Here is a 20126-nt window from a genome sequence, read left to right as displayed (position 1 = left end):
AGGGGGCGGTGTTTAATTAAAGTCTTGGATTAGGTTCATAGTGGAATACTAATGTCCTACCTTAAAAAATGGTTTAGATTAAAGTTTGGTTTCGGGTTTGGTTTCTTGCTGGGACATCAGGCTGTTTGTATAAAACTGGTCGGTAACACGAAGATGCTATTTGGTAATAGTAGTAAATGCATTAGCTAACAATGAACAATTTCGTTTTTCAGCATTTATTAATCCTTGTTGATTTTAGTTCATGCCAATAGCCTACAGTAATTCATGTTAACAACGTTTGATTTTAATAATGTAACGCTGAAATTATAAACTAATATGAATAAATGCTGTAGAAGTATGTTCGTTGTTAGCTAATGCATTAACTAATTGTTAACATAACATTAACATTCCCACGGTGCAGTTAAAGAACAATAAATGGTGCGTTTTCTGATGTAATATGATCTTGTCTTCAATGCCAATCCTGCATCACACAGCTTTTCCAAATGACTCCAATAATCTTTTCTGACAATGATCAACCCGAAATTCACAATCTGACATTCTTAACTCATGTCTCAACATCACCAGCTCAGGGCATCCCCTTAAAGGTGCTGTTTTATTGAAAATGTCTGGACTACTTAACAAACAGTTGTTGACATGTGTCTATGCCTTATAGACATAGTGAATAGCAAAGAAATGGAAGATTTAGTCCATGATTTATTTGACTTATTGGTGGTAAAATTACCACTTTAATGTTGTTTGACAACTAAAAATATATTATTCTGTTGACAGCTATTTAAAAAGTAACAAAACATGTTATAGTAGACTATAAGGTGACATTATTTTGAATTGTCTCTCAAGGTCTATTTTTGCTGGCCTCCTCTGGTGCCATCAACAGGTATGTATGGCGAATATGGCATTTCATTCTTTTCCAAAATTGAGCATCCAAGAGTACCATGTTTCACTTTGTGGTCCTGTGCCAGCCCAGCACCTGCCATTAAGATGCATAGGAATTATAGCTTCTTACAAAAACAATCAAATCTCCTTGATTTGGGTACGCTGATTTTTTTGTCGTGGAATTTTGGGGGGTCTCAGCTAGGGTTCTTGTTATCTCTTCGCATCCTCACTTCTCACTGTCCTCCTGTCACCTGTTTGTCGCTGGGTGGATAGTTGTTCCTCTCTGTGATTCCACAAAGTCCGTGACCACCACTTGTGTTTCTCCCAGCTTCTTCACACACCTTCCCACTGTCCTAAGAACATGTTCCAATCGCCGATCCAAGGCCTCCAGATGTGCCTCAGTCAGAACTGGGGTGAGCAGATCTCGCGATAGGGACTCCCGCATTACGTCACTTAGACGGTACTCTGATCTTGCCAAAAGTTTCATTCTCAGTAGTGTAGAGCGCTTGATGCTGTAGGATGTAATTATGTTAAAGGCATAGCTCACCCACAAATAAAAAATCTCATGTTGTTAAAAACCTGTATATGACTCTATATTATAAATATCTGTATAAGATATTTCGAGAAATGTTCATAGAATGGAAGTCAGTGGGGTCTAGTGTTGTTTGGTTAACAATGCTCTTCAAAATATGTTTTTGTGTTTTGCCGAAGAAAGAAAAGTCATACAGGTTTATGACTTGAGGGTGAATAAATGATTATTATTATCGCTTTAAGTGCAAGATTAATGGAATAGCTCAACCAAAAATAAACAATTCTCTCATCGTTGACTCACCCTCATCCTTTCTTTCCTCATCTGAAGACAAACAAGTTTGAAATATGAATATCGGTGGTATACAACCCCATTTATTTATCGTCTGAAGACGTTTACTTTTAAAATGGAGGTATGTGATTTCTAGCGCGTAAATTGGAGACTATCCCATTTTGTGTTTGTGTTCAGCTGAAGGAAGTAAATGATAAGAAAAGTTTCATTTTTAGGTGAACTAGTTTTTTAGTAAAATCATTTAAGATGCTTACACGCAGCATTGCGTCAAGGGTGCTAAAATTGACATCTCATCGTGGAAATATCGTCCAAATCTGCAAGAAAATATGGAGATGACGAAACCTTTACTAATAATATAAATGTTAAAAACATTGCACAGATGAGAACATACCCTCTGGCATTATCTAAGTGAAGCAAGAAACCTTCATCTCCAAACTTGGTGAAAATCTCATAATGGTGCCTGTCCATGTTTCCTACAACAGGAAGTAAAAGCATCTATTCCATTAAGGTTAATACATGCGATGTGTGTTTTTGTTAGTTGGTGAAGAACCAATCACTTATACTTCTTTGCCAGGTGTGGAATTGGTATTATGTGAATGTTCCGGCACAGTTTTATAGTTTAAAGTGCATCGCAGGCCTGATTCTGTTGAAGTTTTTCAAATGAAAGGTAAAAATGTGCATACATGCCTGTGAGAAAGTCGAATATTGCCATGTCAATGATGTTGAGAAGTCTATTCCCAGAGTTGTAGGGATAAAGTTTTTTGATTGTGTTACAGTATAATGGATTAACTTCCCACCTAAAAGAAAAAAAAAGATGAGACATGAATTGTTCCAAGACTAAGCATTTTTTGCTTCACACCCAAGGGATAGCAAAACAAGTTGCTCAACTACAGGTTATGTTCACAAGAACACATAGACCAAAAAATGAAAGTCACATACTCCTCTCGGCCAGTGAAGCTGTAGGAGCGTATCCAGGGGTTGGGAATGGAGATCCGGGGAGCAATGCTCAAGCCTGGTAGATAGGCAGACATGGACCCTTCCAGAAGATCCGGGTGACCACACACAGCATACTCTGACTTGCACACGTATAAACACTTGGCAAAGAAACACGTGTTGTTGGCTGGTCAAGGAAAAAGAAGAAAACTTTTAAAGGAATTCAAACAAATCACACACTGATGTCAAACCAAAAGGCCAACAATAATATTTAATACACATTTTTATTCAAATGTTTTGGCTTTTTTGAATACTAGTTCACACCTGGAGAGGTAAAGAACACATTGCGCAGGTCCGCGTTGTGAGTTATATACAAGATGTCACCGGTCACATTGACCAATCTCCCAGACACAGGTGGAACTCTCCGGAAGTCCAGCACTCTGCACACAAGTTACACTTTATGGCTTGTTAACTCAGGTTACATTAAAAAGGAACCTAATACTTGCTGACAGATAAAGTTACCAAGTATTAACAATCGTTTCAAATTCTATTTTAAGTGAGATAAATATTAGCTTCAGAATGTAAATGGAATCTTGTTGATAATGTGGGGTATTTTCACAGTATAAATAAATATTTCGGTAATTTCAGTATAATTAGTAGGCCTTTTTATGACTCCTAATGGATTCTTAGAGGATACTTAATTCATCCTTTTAGAACTAGTTATGGTAAAAAATAATTGCCAGAATGCCATCCTCCAACGGAAGTTAGATATTACAGTTTATAAAGTTGTAAATATGCATATTTCTGTTAAACAAATGCATTGATTCGCTTCAAAAGGCCTTTATTAACCTGTTGAGCTCACTCCCATTGGAAGAGCCAAGAAAAATGGTATTATAACTCCAACTGTATTCATCTGAAAGTAGAAAGTCATAGACACCTAGAATGCCTTGAGCGTGAGTAAAACATGGTGTAATTTTGTTTTGCCTCTGAACTATCCCTTTAAATGTCACAAAACGGATGGCAGAACAACACACATATTCTTCCACTGCATCCCACTGTGTGAAATCTGCTATTGTAGCACCTACAGTAGCTGATAAACAGCCAAATGAAGTTAAATATAGCTGCAAGCAGCAATTACGGGGTCAATGAGTGTCTCTAGATGCTATATACCAAATGTCATGCAAATCCAACAAATTTTGCAGGAGGAGTTCGGAAAAAGTATGTTTTGAATAAAATGCCATATGGCGGTCAAGATGTATGGTGGAATATGACAAAGGTGGTATCAAAGAACTCGACTAGAGCCAACAACTCTAGTAATGTAAATGAAATGACATGACGTTGAATTTTTCATGTTATAAGCATTTTCATAAATTTCCTTATATCTCTTGACCACTAGGGGAAGCTAGAGTAAAACGTTACAGGTCCTCTCAGAATACGGACATGAAGAACCATACCAAGTTTCGTAGGGAGATGCTGTGGCGTTCATGAAATACTGCATTTTGTGACCAAATTCAAAATGGGCGACCAAGGAATACTGGGTATGGTTTGACTCGGCATGTCTCAAGGAATTAAACAAGACCACTCTCATGATTTTACACCAAAGTTTTCAAAAGTTATAAGCAAAAATAGCCATTTTTTATATCTCTGGACCACTAGGTGGCGCTGTGCCGAAACTATATACCAAGTTTCGTGTCGATACACAAAAGTTTGGTGAAGATGCAGCATCAAATCCATTTTGGCGTGCTCACCATCAAATGAATTAACAGGGTATACGAATCGAATTGAAAATCTTTAAATAGCTTTTTGTCAGCACTATCAGACAAACGCTGTAGGACAAGTTGAAAAAAGTAAGTTTTTCGAAAAATTCAAAATGGCGGTGAAAAATGACTATTGGTGGCGCTAGAGGGTTTTAGTTAGAGACTCCAAATTTGCCACAGTAACATATAAAATTGCCCTCTATCAGTGTGCCAAATTTCCTAACTTTCCCGCGTACGGTTCTATGGGCTGCCATAGACGCAATGGTGGAATTATAATAAGAACGCTAACGGATACAATAGGGGTCTACAATTTAACAATACACACTGACTAATGCATCTGAATACATAATTTAGTACAATTTTCCACGTCAATTAATACAATTTAAACATACATGTGTTGAAAGCTTCAGAATGCATCAATGACTCAGAAATGAAATTTCAACATATTGTCTGTTTCCTTCTGCTCCAGGGTTTCATCATCATACAATCTGTCATGACAGACCACACCAAATGCACTTTGAGGAGACTAATCATGCAGAACCTCATTGTTTCAACAGGCCCAAACAATGACATACAATATCCCAGTGCTTTTAATGTCTGGTGCCTGAGGGATTTCATCTGTGTTTACTCATATCAGATCCTTCACAAGGTAATTCATTCCTACCCTTGAGGATTGACTGTAACTCCATCTGTCTATTTGCTATGATGACTCTCATCAGTGTTTTTATCACCTCACCTGTCGAGGTGGAAGGCTGCAATCTCTGCATTGTGCCTCTGAAAGTCAACGAAATAGAAAAAGTTCTCTGGTGTCTCCTCGTGTCGCTCCTGTCTGAAATGAAAGGCCATGATTTAGTGACACGTAACCAAACGAATCAAAATAAGACCTAACACAATGTTACAGTACCTCATTGGTTTAAACATAGCTTTGCCAAAGTCTTGGAGCTTCAGTGCCAACTTCAAGTGAAGACCGCTTGGCTTAACCACTGATTGGACAGAAAGATCAGAAAGAAAGAAAACACTCGCGACTTCATAAGTATTTTACAAGGGGGCTAATTCGTGTTCATTTGTATAATGGAAATTGTACAAAAATGTACGATGAATAAAAAAAGCAATAATGAAGCCCAACCCCTTAAGCTAACCAACATTGGCAAAAAAGCAGATTGTGTGAAAATGTAGAAAGAAAATACGAATTCGTACAAATCAGCCACCTCGTAAAATTGTTAGGAATGAGAATGCGTTGTGCAATACCTGTATATACAATATACAAACAGTGAAAAATTAATATTTTGGAACTTTTCTCTTTAGATTTTTGAACAAGATTTTTTAAATATTATTTTACTTGATTTATTCTCTCATTTTATTTATTTATTTTTAGTTTGGTTCCCCAAAAACGTCAACTGCGACAGTTTAGTTATAGGGGGTTTCTGCATAAATGTACTTGTGCTTGTGGTGCGCTCCACCAGCGGTGTTTCTTCTGCTTTGTCTGAGGTTGTGGGAAGCCACGGCAGGCTGCTGCCAACCCCAAACCACACAGTTCCAACTTCTTTTAGCTTCTCTATGGCTAAATCATATCAATAGTTTACAAACTCAACCACACTCCAAAATAACACAAGTCGTGGTGCAAAGCAGAGAAACAACAAAAGCTTCAAGTCGGACAGTAAAACTACTGCATCAGATGTTTGTTTAGGGCCAAAAAAGCTAAAAGGGAAACAGCATTTGGTTCGTTTGTCTGAGTTCAGGGGCAGGTGGTGAAAGTGTGGTTTTGAGTTTAGAGGAGCGATGCTGTAATGTAGACTGATTGCTTTTTATGACTGAGGGTTGTTTGTTTCTGAAAGGGGTGTGCTCCAAATGCCATTTATTCTACACAACCGCCTTTGATACTAATAGGGGTAGTGGTCATTTATTCTACACACGCCTTATAATAGCAAGTACTGGTCTTACTCATTACCTTCAAAGGATTTAAACTGCAGGGCAATGATGATGAGGTTTGGATACATGTGAATACACATGGTTATTATGAGAATGGTTGTTTACCATGAGAGCTTCTGTTTCTTGGGACAGATTGAATAATGAAGATGGATTTTTAAGTTTTAAGACATAGACATGTTATTGTTAAAAAACTTACAGAACAATACAATTGTTGCACAGGCCTGTAAGTTAGCTTATTACATGTATTACATCTATTACAAACTAGAGAGCGTTTAACGAAATTTTATGTTGTTATTTGTCAAAATATGTCCCCTGAATTCAAAATGTAAGTTTTGTGCCTTTTAGTATAGTTTAGTCTTAAAGTCGGTATAAAACTGAATTTGCAATGATGTAAAAAAAAACGTTTTACCGTTTTATTTGACAGATTTTTCACATATAAAAAAAACGGTAAAAATGTCAAATCACCGAAAAAGACTGCTAAAAGATGTAATTTCACATTAAAATGTTATTTAACGTATTTTTCTGGTGCCCCAGCTGCCAGTGTATTTTATGAGATGTTTTTATAGGGTGAGATATACTGTATGTCATGCAAAAAGAGATGTCATTTGTAGGGGGAGGGAAGTTTCTGATTTCCTCCCGATTTTCTCATTTATAACAACATTCGATTAAAAATAAGTTTTGATTTCATGGCGACTTTAAGGTTACCTATAAGCTAATGTGCTTCAAAACCACAAATTTCACATTTAGAAGATATAAGATATAAACATATTTAGAAAATATAAACAGTTTCTCACTTCCACCAATAAACGATCTAGAATTTTGATGACATCATTCTATATTTTAGCTTCTCATCTTTTACTGCATCCTGTATGGGGAATGTTACATATGGCACTATATAGGGGATAGGAAACGATTCACAATGAAATTGTTTCTTATTGTTTACTCTTAATGTAAAAATATGAATTGTGTTATCATTTGTGTAAAAATGACACCCCCCACTACTGCCAGTTCATATATTATTTAAATAGCAATGTACCATCCACATTTTGTTAAATCTACTGGAATGTTTCTTACATTTTACACAAGTTATTTCAGTATTGTGTGTAATGTTGTCATGTAGTTTTTTGTGGGTGAGTGACAATACTTTAGGTTTAAGTAAAGTTGAGTAAAGAAAAAACCTGGACAAATACATCAAGTAGTTACCTTGAGAGCAGTCACATGCACCCTTTAAAGCTTTCTCATCCTGAGTGTAATCTGTCAGACACAATGAAAAATATTGCATTATACTTTAAGATGAACTTAAGATGAACTTATGACATTTCACAAACAATAGGTTTGTGTAAAGAAAATATCATTTTCATTTTTATGAAATGTACTTCTTTTAAGAACTTTAAGGGGTGAGACTGTAGTGCCTTTGTTTTGTTTTTTTCATTTTTACACATTTGGCAGATGCGACTGATATTGCATTCACCTTGACAATACTTTATGTGTGCTCCCAGGTAATGGAATCGCACAGCTAACACAATGCTCTACCAGTTGCGGGAAGACATAAAAGTGGGCAGCATAGCTATGCATATTGGAGTATTATTCATTGAAATAAAACCAAAGCACTTTCACATCAAGATATGTTAAAGCTGATTCAGAGGAATACATTACCTGCACTAATAACAGTGGCTGTCTGCATGTCCTTCAGAAGTCTGTCTATGCTGCTGTCATCTCTTGAATATAGTGCATATCGGTTGATGCCCAAATGGAATCTTAGCCAACTGGCCTCAGGGTCAAAGGTCACAGGGTGATCAGGTATAGTGATGTTAGAAGCAGCTGCCGCCTCAATGTAGAACTTGTTCAGTCTGTGGAACACAAATTGTGAAGATTATTGGGTCTTTTATTCTGATTAACCATTTCTCTTATGAGTATATTCAACATTTGCAATGACAACATTCTGAGATGTTTGTCTCTTTAAACACTGCAGTTGCCTTCCAATACATGTAGGTTGATTATAAGCCATTCATTAAATCATTATATTCCTAAAATGATTATTCAAAATATACCCTTGGTGTATTCTCTCTTTAAAGTCATCAACTAAGAGATATTCTTAGCTCCAGTTCCCTTAGTGTGCACAAGTCTACACACGTAGAAGCCTTTGAGATCCAAGAACGTCACAATTATATTCCACAGCTGCTGGCAACATATTTTACTTCCTACAACATGTGAAACATTATTCAATTTATAAAACAGAAAGCATTTCTATAATACAGTATACGGTATGTGTTTTATTCCCAGAAAAGAAAAATGTACTGTATTCATATTTAAATGTGAAATTGCATTTGCAAGCCATTTAACTGCTGTTTGTTATTAACGTTATTAATCATCATTTGTTATCTTTATTACATTTAACCAGCAGTCCCCATGGGTTCAAAACTGGCAATTCTTTCAGTTTTTCTGGGGAAAATTGATAGGGTTTTGGATAAAAGCGTCTGCTAAATGAATAAATGTAAATATTCCTCATGTACGAAAGTACATCAAGGTCATTATTATTTCATGGTAACATCTTCACGCTTCAGAATACTGATCTTATTTGCCGCAAATATTTGCCCTTGAAATTGTGATCATGGCTTTTGCAAGCATCAGCTTGAGAAAACGTAAAAAAATGAAATAGTCAAATATCAGATTTAAAGGACAGAAATGTTTACTGTGACAGAGACCCAAAAGGAGGCCACACTTTAAAATAAACAGAATTCTTGAGTCTCTGTGTGCTGATTCCATAGTTACCGCACTCACCACTGCTAATGTACACAATGAGTACTCCCACCTGGACACATGTGCGCATCTCATCGGTTCTTATAGAAACTAAAGAGTTCTGACTTGGGATCTTTTACTTACAATAGAGCCTCCGGCGATCGAAAACAAAATTAAAGTGAGTTGTTAATGGCAAACCTCTGATTACGTGGGAGACACCTGCACATCTTGGCCAGGCTGTTGGACAACATTACTGCCGGTACAAGTGCTTCGTCTACCCTACTGTCATGAAAATGTGTTTAACTCGAGAGGAAAATCTTTTAAAAACACAACTTGAGCCCTAAATTCAGTGAGGGCAATATCAGGGCAATGCAGTGGCCAAAAATAATAATCATGACTGATCATTGGTTGCTCTGTATAAACAGCATTCAAACACTGCAAACCCTCAAGTCAATAAATTGACAATATTGCTTTTATGTGATGAATAAGTAGTGCATTCTAGCATTATTTGTTCTTCAGTCATTCGTCTTTAAATACAGTACGTATCAACTAAATGCAAAGTGACCCATATTTGTTTTTTGACCAATTGCACCAAATTGGTACTTTGTCTTATCAGTTAGCTTGCTCAATAAAGCTGCAAATAAATGTACATTCGGAATGTCCTAACCAATGTTGACAAGTACAATATGGCTTTTCCCAGAATAAAGATATAGGTAATCAGATTACAAATAACCAAAACTCCATCCTCTAAAACAAATGATTGGAGACTACAGTAAATTCTAGGCTAGTATGTATGCACTATAGTCAACTGAAATATACAGTATATAGGCTACAGTACTTACAATTTTTTGACCAAAGTGTGATCTGAGATCAAACTTTATTCAACTCTGATCATCGTATAGCGGAGTCACATGTCAAAAATAATTTGACTGAGAAACGTTGCTTACCTCTCCCATCGGGTCATTTTTCTCTTGTGGTAATTCATAAGCTCCTCGTGCTGCAATATAAGATCATCAGGCCCCAGTTCTGGAAGACGGATGTTGTACAGCGAGTGTCGGAACAACCTTTCCAGCTTGGAGTCTTGCTCTGCAGAAACCAGAGTAGAACTCTGGTTCAAAAGCCACAGATCAGTTGTGGGAACACGGTTCCCCGAGCTGACATTGTCGCCCCTGCATGCGCAGATTTCTCTGGACAGGTGATACCATGTTTTCAATCGGGGAATTAGGACAAAATGAACATCAGCCGCCAGGAGGGTGACCAACGTGACAGCCACCAGCAGCCTATCTCTCCTCATGTCCCCCGGTAGAGATCGAAGAGCACTGCAATGGTTTCCTCCCAGCTGGATTGGGATGTGCTCCTCTAAATTGTGCCAGATGGACGTCCACTCCACAAAACTTGTTTCTGCTCATCAACAGATCCTGCACCTTCTTTTGAGACCAGGGCGGTGTGTTTCCCACTTCATTCAACTATTCCATAGTAGCTCACACAAACCCTTTGAGACTGTTGCTTTGCTGTGTGTGTCTCACGACTCTGCCCTAAGCCACTTTGTTGTACGGCGTCCCTGGCTCACGGACTGAAGAGTGGAAGCAGTGCAGCTCCCTTGCCTTTAGGCGACATTCCAATTGCACCTTCCCACTTCCCATGTAGACACAGCCTCCAATCAAAAAACACGCACGCAGATAAACACACACACACACACACAGACTGGAGAGAGAGAGAGCGAGAGAGAGAGAGGAGAAAAGGGAATGTGATGGAAAGCATGTCTGACTGCCAACACACATAAAGTGAGTGTATGTTTTCAGTTGAGAAATGAAAAGGTCGGGGTTTTCTGCGCCTCAAGTGTTATCAACAGTGGAGCAGTGAAACGTGTACGTTCGTTGAAACCGATGTGAGGTGGACGGGAAACACGGTAGGTATTTCCCAGGTTGCATCTGCGCGGCGGCTGTGGTATTCTAGAACATCTGCCATTTGTTTGGATACGCTTCCGTGTATGTGTGCATTTGTGGAACCAAAATCGGTCCTGTGTAATTTAAAAACCATTGTGTTTGGAACAAAAAAAACCTTAAGAACTCATAAACAGATGAAACAGTATTTTTAGACCCACAAAATTACAACACACAGGTCTTTCCCAACAGTGAAGGGGTGAATGGGTCCAAAATCCAGATGCTGCTATTTTGAAATCAAACTGTCTGACTCAATTCTGTGGTCAAAAACAAATATATCTTTTTGAGTGAAATGTCAACATGGTCATTGCAGCTGTTGTTGATGTCTCAAGACTCTGAACAGGACAACATGTAATTGAGTAACACTTCATCCATTACTACTTAGATGACTTCAACATTGACCGAATGCCAGCAACTGGCAGTATTTGTGGGCGCTTGAAAACAGAAAGGTGTGTTTATCTACAGTAGGTAGCTTGTGGAATTCTCTCAGCTTTGTTTTCTTAACGTTTCTTAACGTCCTTCAGAAACTTGATTTCATCAATCTGAAAAAAGAAATCTGCCTGATTTTAAGCTTTATGGACGTCCAAAGATTTATAATGTTGTTTTTCACTTTCTTCAAACTTTGTGTATACTTGTACTCTGTTATCTGTCGTGGATAATTTATACAGAGCAGCTCCAAAGCTTCCAAGAATTCTCGAAGAATTATATAACGGCACATTAGAAGTCGTCTTTTGGGAAAGTTGTGAAAAAAAGTGTTCTGTTCAACAAGTAGAAAGCTTAGACATTTATGCATGACCTGATTGCGAGATGCATAAATAACGAATACAACAAAACACGCACATGCACACACTGTATCCCATTTAATATCAGACAAATGCATTCCACCCTGAGAAGGAGTCGCTGCATTCCCAGACAAGAGTTTTAGTGAGCCGTCAAATTTCAACATTGTGGTTATTGAGAAAAATTTGTGTGTACAGTTGGCCAAATCTTTGTCAATGGATAGATGGAACAAGTAATAAATCACAGCACAGTATTCTGCTCATGTTAAGGTGAATGTTCCACTTGGTATGTGCCAAAATACAAAAAGGTTAAAGCAATAGTTCAAATGAAAATTCTCTCATAATTTACTCACCCTCTAACCATCTCAGGCATACAGTATATAACTTTTTTCAGATAAACACAAACATTTTATATACTGTATAAATATGTATTACTGTTATATAAACCGTATCTATCATCACATCTATCATTAAAACCTTTATTAAACTAATCCAAATAGTTGTCACAAGACACATAATAAGACGTTATGTGTGTGCCGCCATATTTACATTAAGATCTAGTCCATGTTTGCCTTAGTTTCAGTTTTGATAAAAATCCAAATAATAATTGTGCTTTTTGGAACGTCAAGTCCTATAATAGTAATTTACATTTATTCATTTAACAGATGCTTTTATCAAAAGTGCCCCACAGTTAAGGAATACAACAAGAGATTGATCTCAAGTTCATATTAAAAATCTTATATTAACAAGAAAAATGAATCTGGGTAAATATGAGAAAGCTTAGATTTTCTGAACTACTCCTTGTGGAAGGTGTGGGCTAAATTGAAGGTGCTGATTGTGGTTGTTTAATTTTGTCAATTACATTTTTGATGTATGAATTTTAAAATGCATGACGGAAATAATATTTTAAAGTTGCATCTTATATAATGATGATGTGTGGACAACCTGAGGTCACGACTTTTTCACAGTTTTGGCCTCAATAGGGTTCCATAGATTAACTTTCTGGTTAATTCCTGGTTATAAAACGTTTCTGTTTTTTCTCTTTCTTTCTGCATCCACAAAATGTACACTTACTGTTATTGCAGGGCTGGCCCAAGCTTTTCCGGGCCCTAAGCAGAATTTTATTTAGGGGTCCCCCTGTGCCCCCAATACAATCGATTATTTTCAACGTTTGATTATTTGCACGCAGGAATGTCATAAAACAAAAACACATAAACTTTGCATTACAAGTGTATTGTGATTGTCAAAATATTTAATAATTTCTTTACTTCCAATTTTAGGTGAACTGTCCCTTTAAATTTCGAGCACAGACCATACAAAAGTTGTGTAATTTATTGTTCAATTCATTAACTATTTGCAAAGATTTTATTTTAAAAATCATTTTTATTTTATTTTAACCACAACTTATAAACACCATTTAAAGCCACACAGCCCTGGGGGATGATTGAATCTTTTTTTTATTTAGGCTTGATTATTACTATACAATATGCACACAATTATTCTTAAATGTATCCCAAATAAAACACTGAATTGTCAGATAATCATAAATTACATGAATCACTTAAATTACATATTTTTCATCTAAATCAGCATTTTGTCGTTTGCATCAGTGAATACTGTCAGATGTTCAACATTTCTATCGTTAAATACTAAACAATTGTCAATTGTCAACAATACTAAGCAGCCGCTTAGTTCGCTTATAGGAAGGGCTGGCTCTGGTTCTGTGTATATGAATGTATTGTACTGTACTGTACTGTACTGTACTGTACTGTAGTATACATGTTAGCATAACAAGAAATGAACATAGAGAAAACAAGAAATTTCCAATTTGAGGTATCTTTTAAATCTGTAGCACCTTACATACTTTTGAGAGGTATATCCTCTGGCTCACTGATAAAGTGTAAAGTGGTTTGTTTCTAATTAAAAAGTCAAAGTTATATGACAAGCCTTTTATGCATTTCTTTAACTAAAACATGGCCAACTACTTCTATTCCATTTAAAATAGACGAAAATGTAATGTATAACGTTTTGTGTCCTCCTATTGCACTGTGGTGGAGACATTGAAATGTGTCTGACATGTAATGTGGTTGCCATAACATTGTCTCGCTTCCCCGAGCATGCCATGACAGTCAGTAGCCGATCCTGGCACATGTGAATGCCTATGCACTCATTCACCCACCCTTACCATCAATTCCTCTTCATTTTTTATTTCTTCTCTGGCTGAGGCATTTAAAAGTTTTAAAGAGAAAAACATCTTAGCCTTCTCAGTCCACCTCACCAAATATCTTTACTGGCCAAGCAAAACCCAAGTGTTGAGATGTGCATGGCAACAAACACTCAACAAATGTTGAACACTAAACCCTGGTGCTGTTTTCAGGACAAAAAATAGGGCGTTGTCTTTGTCTTTGCCCTCAACTAGTTTTGCAAAACGTTCAGTTAATTCTATGAACAGCACCATGTAGCCACAGGTCTGTTTGTGTTACTGATATGTTTTAAGCATACTAAACATCTGAACAAATATTGAATAACCCTTGCAAATCAAGGGCTTGTAGCACTGTTGCTTGTAGTCTTTCAGTCTAGTTCCTTAAATGCAGAATATTCTGAGGGAACCTAAAAAAATGCAGTTAGGGTGTGTTGCTGCACCATTGTGATGCCGCACGACTGCGGCACAATGAACCTTGAACACAACAGATTGTAATTTGTAGAGAAAAGCACAAATTATCAGTCTCAACAGTTTACTAAATTAAATTTGAACATTGTGGCGAGTTTTCACTTTCTTAAAACTATGATGCAGGTGAAGCATAAACTCACAACCTCGGCATTGCCCTGCTATGTACGTTCTTATAAGTACCGCACACTGACCGATTGCGCCACAACACACCTTGGGTATGACATACTGTAATTTATATGACTCGCCTACTACAATTACATAGAGACGTAGAATTTGCAGTCTCACTAGACTTATGGTTGCAAGGTTACGTTTTAATATGGTGACGATTTTTCCTGTCCATAAAACTGAGCTCTAGGTGAGGCTCGAACTCACAACCTCAGCATCACTCTGCCATGTACTGTCGTATAATACCGCACACTGACCGATTGCACTACAGCCAGGCTGGGTTGTTATAGATTTTAATTTATATGACTGTTCTACTACATACTCAGTTACTAGATAAAACTTTGACATGGTGAAGAGTTTTCACTTTATTAAAGCTTTGCTCCAGGTGAGGCTTGGACTCACAACCTCGGCATTGCCCTGCTACGTCTTATAAGTACCTGATTGTGCCACTGGAGCCACAAACAACCTTGAGTATGACAGACTGTAATTGATATGACTGGCCTAATACAATTGCATAGAGAGGTAAATGTCAGAGTGCTTTTGCTCGGCCTACAGAATTTCTGATAGATCATGGAAAAGGTATCTCGTGTCTGCACATTGTGCATGGCCCCTCTGCAAATGGATGATGGGCACGACTGTTGCCCTTCTTGTTGGGCCTGCCTGGAACACCTGAAGAAGGGTCTCACAGAGAAGGCCTGCATGAACTGCAAAGTTCTGTCTTGGGAGAGGATGACCTCTTGTGTAGCTATGGTGGAAAAACTCTTGAGGGAGTTGCTACTACCACCAAAATCATCGCCACCGCCACCGCAACGTAAAACAATGGTTAAACGTAAACATGCTGAATCAAGGGATCTTTCTTCTGGCAAAAGAACTAAGGAAGATTCCTGAGTTAAGAAGGTGGATGGGTTGATTGCTGAGTTTGCTCAGATTAAGTCTTTGCTTATAAAGTTACAATTGGCTGAGAAACTAATCCCATCAGTTGAAGCTCCCACTATGAATTCTCCCAAGTTGGAGGAAGATGTCATGTCAGTGGCAGTTTCTCACAATCTGTTTAATGTGGTTGAAGAAGAGATTATTGCAGAGCACTCTCAGGTCTCCCATTATGTCTCTGAGGAGACCGGTTGTGGATCTAAAGAAGGTTCACAGTCAGAACAGGAGGTGGTGAAGCGAGCCCTTCGGGCTGCATTGGCTTGTTTAGGCTTTGATACAGTTCCAGTAGTTACAACCTCTACTAGTGCTTTTTTTAAAGGTTCGGCTCCACCTTCTCCTCTTCTCCGTCTTTCTGCCATCAAGAGATTATATTGACTAATGGCAGGAGTGCTGGGCTAACCCAAAATCACTTACGCACCACACTAGTGCAAGCAGAGCACTTTTGGCCTGGGTCAGATGCCCAATATTGATCCGATTATTGCCTCTTTTGTTCACAACTCAAAGCATTGCTCTGCTATGTACTGTCTTATAAGGACCACGTGCTCACCGATTGTGCCACTCGAGTCACAGTTGATCTTGGTCAATACAGAATTAATATATATGACTATTCTACTACATATTCAGTTACTATGTAACACTTTAACACGGGGAAGAGTTTTCACTTGTGCTGCAGGCAAGGTTCGAACTCACAACCTCGACATCGCTCTGCTACGTACTGTCATATAAGTACCGTGCGCTGACTGATTGTGCCACTGGAGCCACAAACAACCTTAAGTAGGACAGACTGTAATTAATACGGCTGGCATAATACAATTGCATAGAGAGGTAGAATTTGCAGTCTCGCTGGATTTATGGTTGCTACACTAAGTTTTTATATGGTGGAGATTTTTTCACTTCCTTAAAATGTGCTCTAGGTGAGGCTTGAACTCACAACCTCATGCTGAACGATTGCACCAATGGAGCCACAGCCAAGCTAGAAAATCACAGATTTTAATTCATATGATTCATTACGTATTACATATTTAGCTAGATAACCCTTTGACATGGTGAAGAGTTTTCACTTTTTGATATGCTCCAAGTGAGGCTCGAACTCACAACCCTGGCCATTGCCCTGCTATGTATTGTTCTATAAGTACCGAACGCTGCCACAGCCAACCTTAAACATTACATATTTTTATTTGCATGACTGTCCTACTACATATTCTGTTACTAGATAACACTTTGACATGGTGAAGAGCTTTTACTTTCCTAAAACTGGGAACCGCACAGCGGTGGATTGCACCACTGGAGCTGTTCTATTTCAAAAGCAAAACAACCTACAGTCAGTTGCTCTTTGTGTCAGTCAGATGGCCACAATATGCCTGTAGTCAAAAGTTTTTCTCTATGAGCACACCTGCATAGATGCATAAGATAATGGCAATGTCAAACGTCAATAAAAAGAGACAAAATCTTGCACACTAACTTAATTACTAAGTAAAAAAAATAATTTGTATTATTATGACAAAATAATATATATTCATATATTGATTTATATATTATTTATGTTCTTAAATGGTCCTCCCTTACGAATTTTTTTTGTGGTAAAATTGTAGTAACTGTGTTTTTTTGGTGCATTGATTACTATTCGCAAAACCATGGTTTTACTACAGCAACCATGCTTTTTTTAAACTGTAGTAAAACCATGTTTTTTAAACAAAGGTTATTTTTCACGAGGGCTGTTAACATGAGCAGAAAAGTCATTTAAAGCCATTTCTTCATTTGACTTTATAACACGCAGTGATGAATCATCTCAAATGACTCCAGTGAGTGCATTTATCAAGAAAGTAAATGGGGTCCATTTTGATTGCATGTCGTCTTTGAAGGTTTATACGTTTACACTGATTCTTGATGAACTGTTTGAAGTTAGGGGAAATTCCCCCGAGCAGCTGTTATGAAAGTTCAATGCCACACGTGGAGACTGGACGACGTCTGAGCATCAACAGACCTGTAACTCACTCCAATGAGTGTCTAGACTGCTGCAGGAACTAGGTGACACACCCAGCTCTGTCGAGAGGTTTAGTTAATCGCTTGTTTTGGCAAGATGGGGACTTGCTGGAAGCAGAGGAAAATGAGCTCAGCAAACCGCAGATTCTGTTTGTCTGCACTTAACGGTCAACTTTATAGTCACTTTGGAGCTGTCAAAGGATCGTTACAATTACACAATAAAGAAATGGCTTACGTACAACTATTTTAAATGACTGAAGACCCAACAAACTCTCTAAAAAAATGGCAACCGAGTCTTTATGTATGTACTGTAGTTTTTGGTAAAGACCTTTTATTGATCACGTCTACGAGAGGTCTTTAGACTATACGGTTATCAAGGTCTCTGTATGTTCGCGAGTGTTTCAGTCTACCTGTTGGCTGACAATCACCCTCACTGAGGTCTGTCAGAGTGCCCTCTCATGAACTTTCACCCCAGTAGATAAAATTTGATGAGCCTGTTTGGGATTGGCTGTTCTCCGGCCTGTCCTCCTCTCCTTTGATTGAAGTGGCTTGTTCTCTGTGGGGGTTGTTTGTGCATTATCATTAGATATGAATGAATGATTGACAAAGCACACAAATTCCTGATATTTACCACATCGAAGGATGTGCCATGACTGTGTCATGACATGCGGTCACATTATTTCAAAACATGGAATTAATCATTAACTAGCAGTGTTGCATTGGATGAATCAATGTCATAACTATTTTATTAGAACTATTCCATGGTCTTTTCAAATCCTGGTCCCAAAGTACATGCCTAAATTATGTGATAACTGGTTCCCCTGGTTGGGATTTTTGGCGGGGGGTTCCTCGCCACTGTTCGGATACTGTTTTGCACTGTTTGCCTGACCGGAGGGCTGCTGACATCAGCTTTAGTAGTTAAAGAATTTAAAGTATTTATTACGGTAATATCACTTTAAATGTAACATTCTGCTTCATTTATTTATTACATATAGGAGTTTATAGTCCGTATAATATTTGACTTGTGTTTCTCTCTCCTTTATCTTACAGTTTTTCTCGATTGCTAACACCCAATTAATGAAACAATTCTCATAACAATACACCAACTTGTATTCTGTATCCTGTAAATTGTAGCACGTGTACACCCTCAAATTTGTGATTGTCAAGTTTATTCGTCACATTTTTTACATGTTCTGTATTTTTGCAGAACTTAGAGTTGAGTATTAACAAATAAATATTTTGTCAGAAGAACAAGAACATTTTATAGTATCCTGGAATGAAATTAGGCCAAAGGTGCATAGGATGCCATGTTTATACAGTATATATATTTATTCAATTGTATTCTGTATTGTGTTCCATACCCAGTTTATATTGTTTTTTGGTTTTTAAACTTTTTCTGAAAGTTAGCTTTTTCAGCAAGTTGTGAGTGGGGAGCTTCATTTTGACCTGAAAATGTTGAGGGAATTGGGTGATAAGTTTTGTGTAATAAGGTTCAATAAAACGGAAGGAAGGAGGCGGGAACCGGCGAACATTAAACATTTTAATCAAAAATAAATACACAAAAATACAAAAGTAACAAGCCGGCAGCCCCTCGCGGACGACTGCCGGCAACACGAACATAAACAAAACTTAACCAATGTCCGGGCCCGGTCCTCTCTCACCGTATTCTCCTGCCGTTCGTCCTTCCTCCGTGAGAGATACGAGGCCGGAATGACGCCCAGCTGACACTCATTATAAATCGCGTCCCGGCCTCGCTTCCTCCTCCCACGGCTCTCGTCACGCCTCCCTCGTCACATACCCCCATCGCCCCTCACAGGCCGGGGGGTACCCACGAGACTGTGCTTACTCCCCCCGGGGGGCCAGTCTCAACGGCCCCAGTGCCTGGGGGTATGGACAGACGAGACGAGAGAACGGAGACGGAAGCACCAGGAACGACAGGGGCGAGAGAGGGGAGAGAGGAAACAAAAAAAAAATTGGTCCGGTTCCCCGACACGCTGTCGCTCGGTCCTCAGCCAGCCGAGAGGCTCTTCCTCGCGGTGCCATGCGGTGGTACTGGACGCTCGGTGGACGGCTCGCGCCTCCTCCGCCCCCTGGCGGCCGGCGATGGCTCTTCCAGCTGAGGGCAGCCTGTAGCGAGTCCCCCGCTTCCTGCTCCTCCCCTTTCTGGCAGACGGCAGCAGGTTCCGGCCCATGGCAAGCGGGGCTGACTCCTCCGCTCCCTCCCGGACCATCCCACCTCGACCCAGGGGTGCGGCAGTGAGGCCCTAGTGTCCTGGCGTCCGGCGGTGGCTCCTCCAACTGCAGGCAGCCGGTAGCAGGTCCCCCGCTTCCTGCTCCTCCCCTTTCTGGCGGACGGCAGCAGGCTCCGGCCCACGGCAAGCGGGGCTGACCTCTCCGCTCCCTTTCGGATGGCAGCCACCCCAACTCGACCCAGGCACACGGCAGCGAGCTCTTCGTCCCAGCCGAAGCGTACTTGCTTCAGCACCACCGCCTCGGGCAGCCGTTGGCGGACATCCCTCGTCCGCGCTGCCCGACTCCGCAGCACCGCGAGACCCCTCGGGGCGAGCTGACACTGATTATCAATCGCGTCCCGGCCTCACTTCC

The 20126-nt window shown here is 39.1% G+C and overlaps 1 protein-coding gene across 1 annotated transcript; it reads right to left on the bottom strand.

The window, feature by feature from the left end:
• Nucleotides 1-25: 25 nt before the first annotated feature.
• On the bottom strand, nt 26-10642 carry fam20a (FAM20A golgi associated secretory pathway pseudokinase). Its single transcript, XM_057358957.1, has 11 exons — nt 9999-10642; nt 7969-8162; nt 7516-7566; nt 5288-5366; nt 5120-5212; nt 2951-3066; nt 2633-2813; nt 2381-2490; nt 2085-2166; nt 1948-2007; nt 26-1385 (listed from the first exon to the last, which is right to left on the bottom strand). The coding sequence occupies exons 1-11, from the start codon at nt 10343-10345 to the stop codon at nt 1121-1123; spliced, it is 1578 nt and encodes a 525-aa protein (XP_057214940.1). The 5' UTR covers nt 10346-10642; the 3' UTR covers nt 26-1120.
• Between the last annotated feature and the right edge of the window lie 9484 nt (nt 10643-20126).

Source organism: Triplophysa rosa, linkage group LG18 (assembly GCF_024868665.1).
Source record: "Triplophysa rosa linkage group LG18, Trosa_1v2, whole genome shotgun sequence".
NCBI lineage: Eukaryota > Metazoa > Chordata > Actinopteri > Cypriniformes > Nemacheilidae > Triplophysa > Triplophysa rosa.
The sequence above is the reverse complement of the archived record's forward strand: the minus strand, read 5'-3'. Positions and strand labels throughout refer to the sequence as shown.

What these genes read in the sequence shown, in the direction of transcription:
- fam20a (XM_057358957.1), bottom strand. Translation starts at nt 10,345, where the DNA reads ATGAGGAGAGATAGGCTGCTGGTGGCTGTCACGTTGGTCACCCTCCTG. An exon ending in GCTATGTTTAAACCAATGAG is followed by an intron (nt 5,213 to 5,287) that starts GTACTGTAACAT and finishes CTTTCATTTCAG; the next exon opens with ACAGGAGCGACACGAGGAGA. An exon ending in AATATTCGACTTTCTCACAG is followed by an intron (nt 2,167 to 2,380) that starts GCATGTATGCAC and finishes TTCCTGTTGTAG; the next exon opens with GAAACATGGACAGGCACCAT.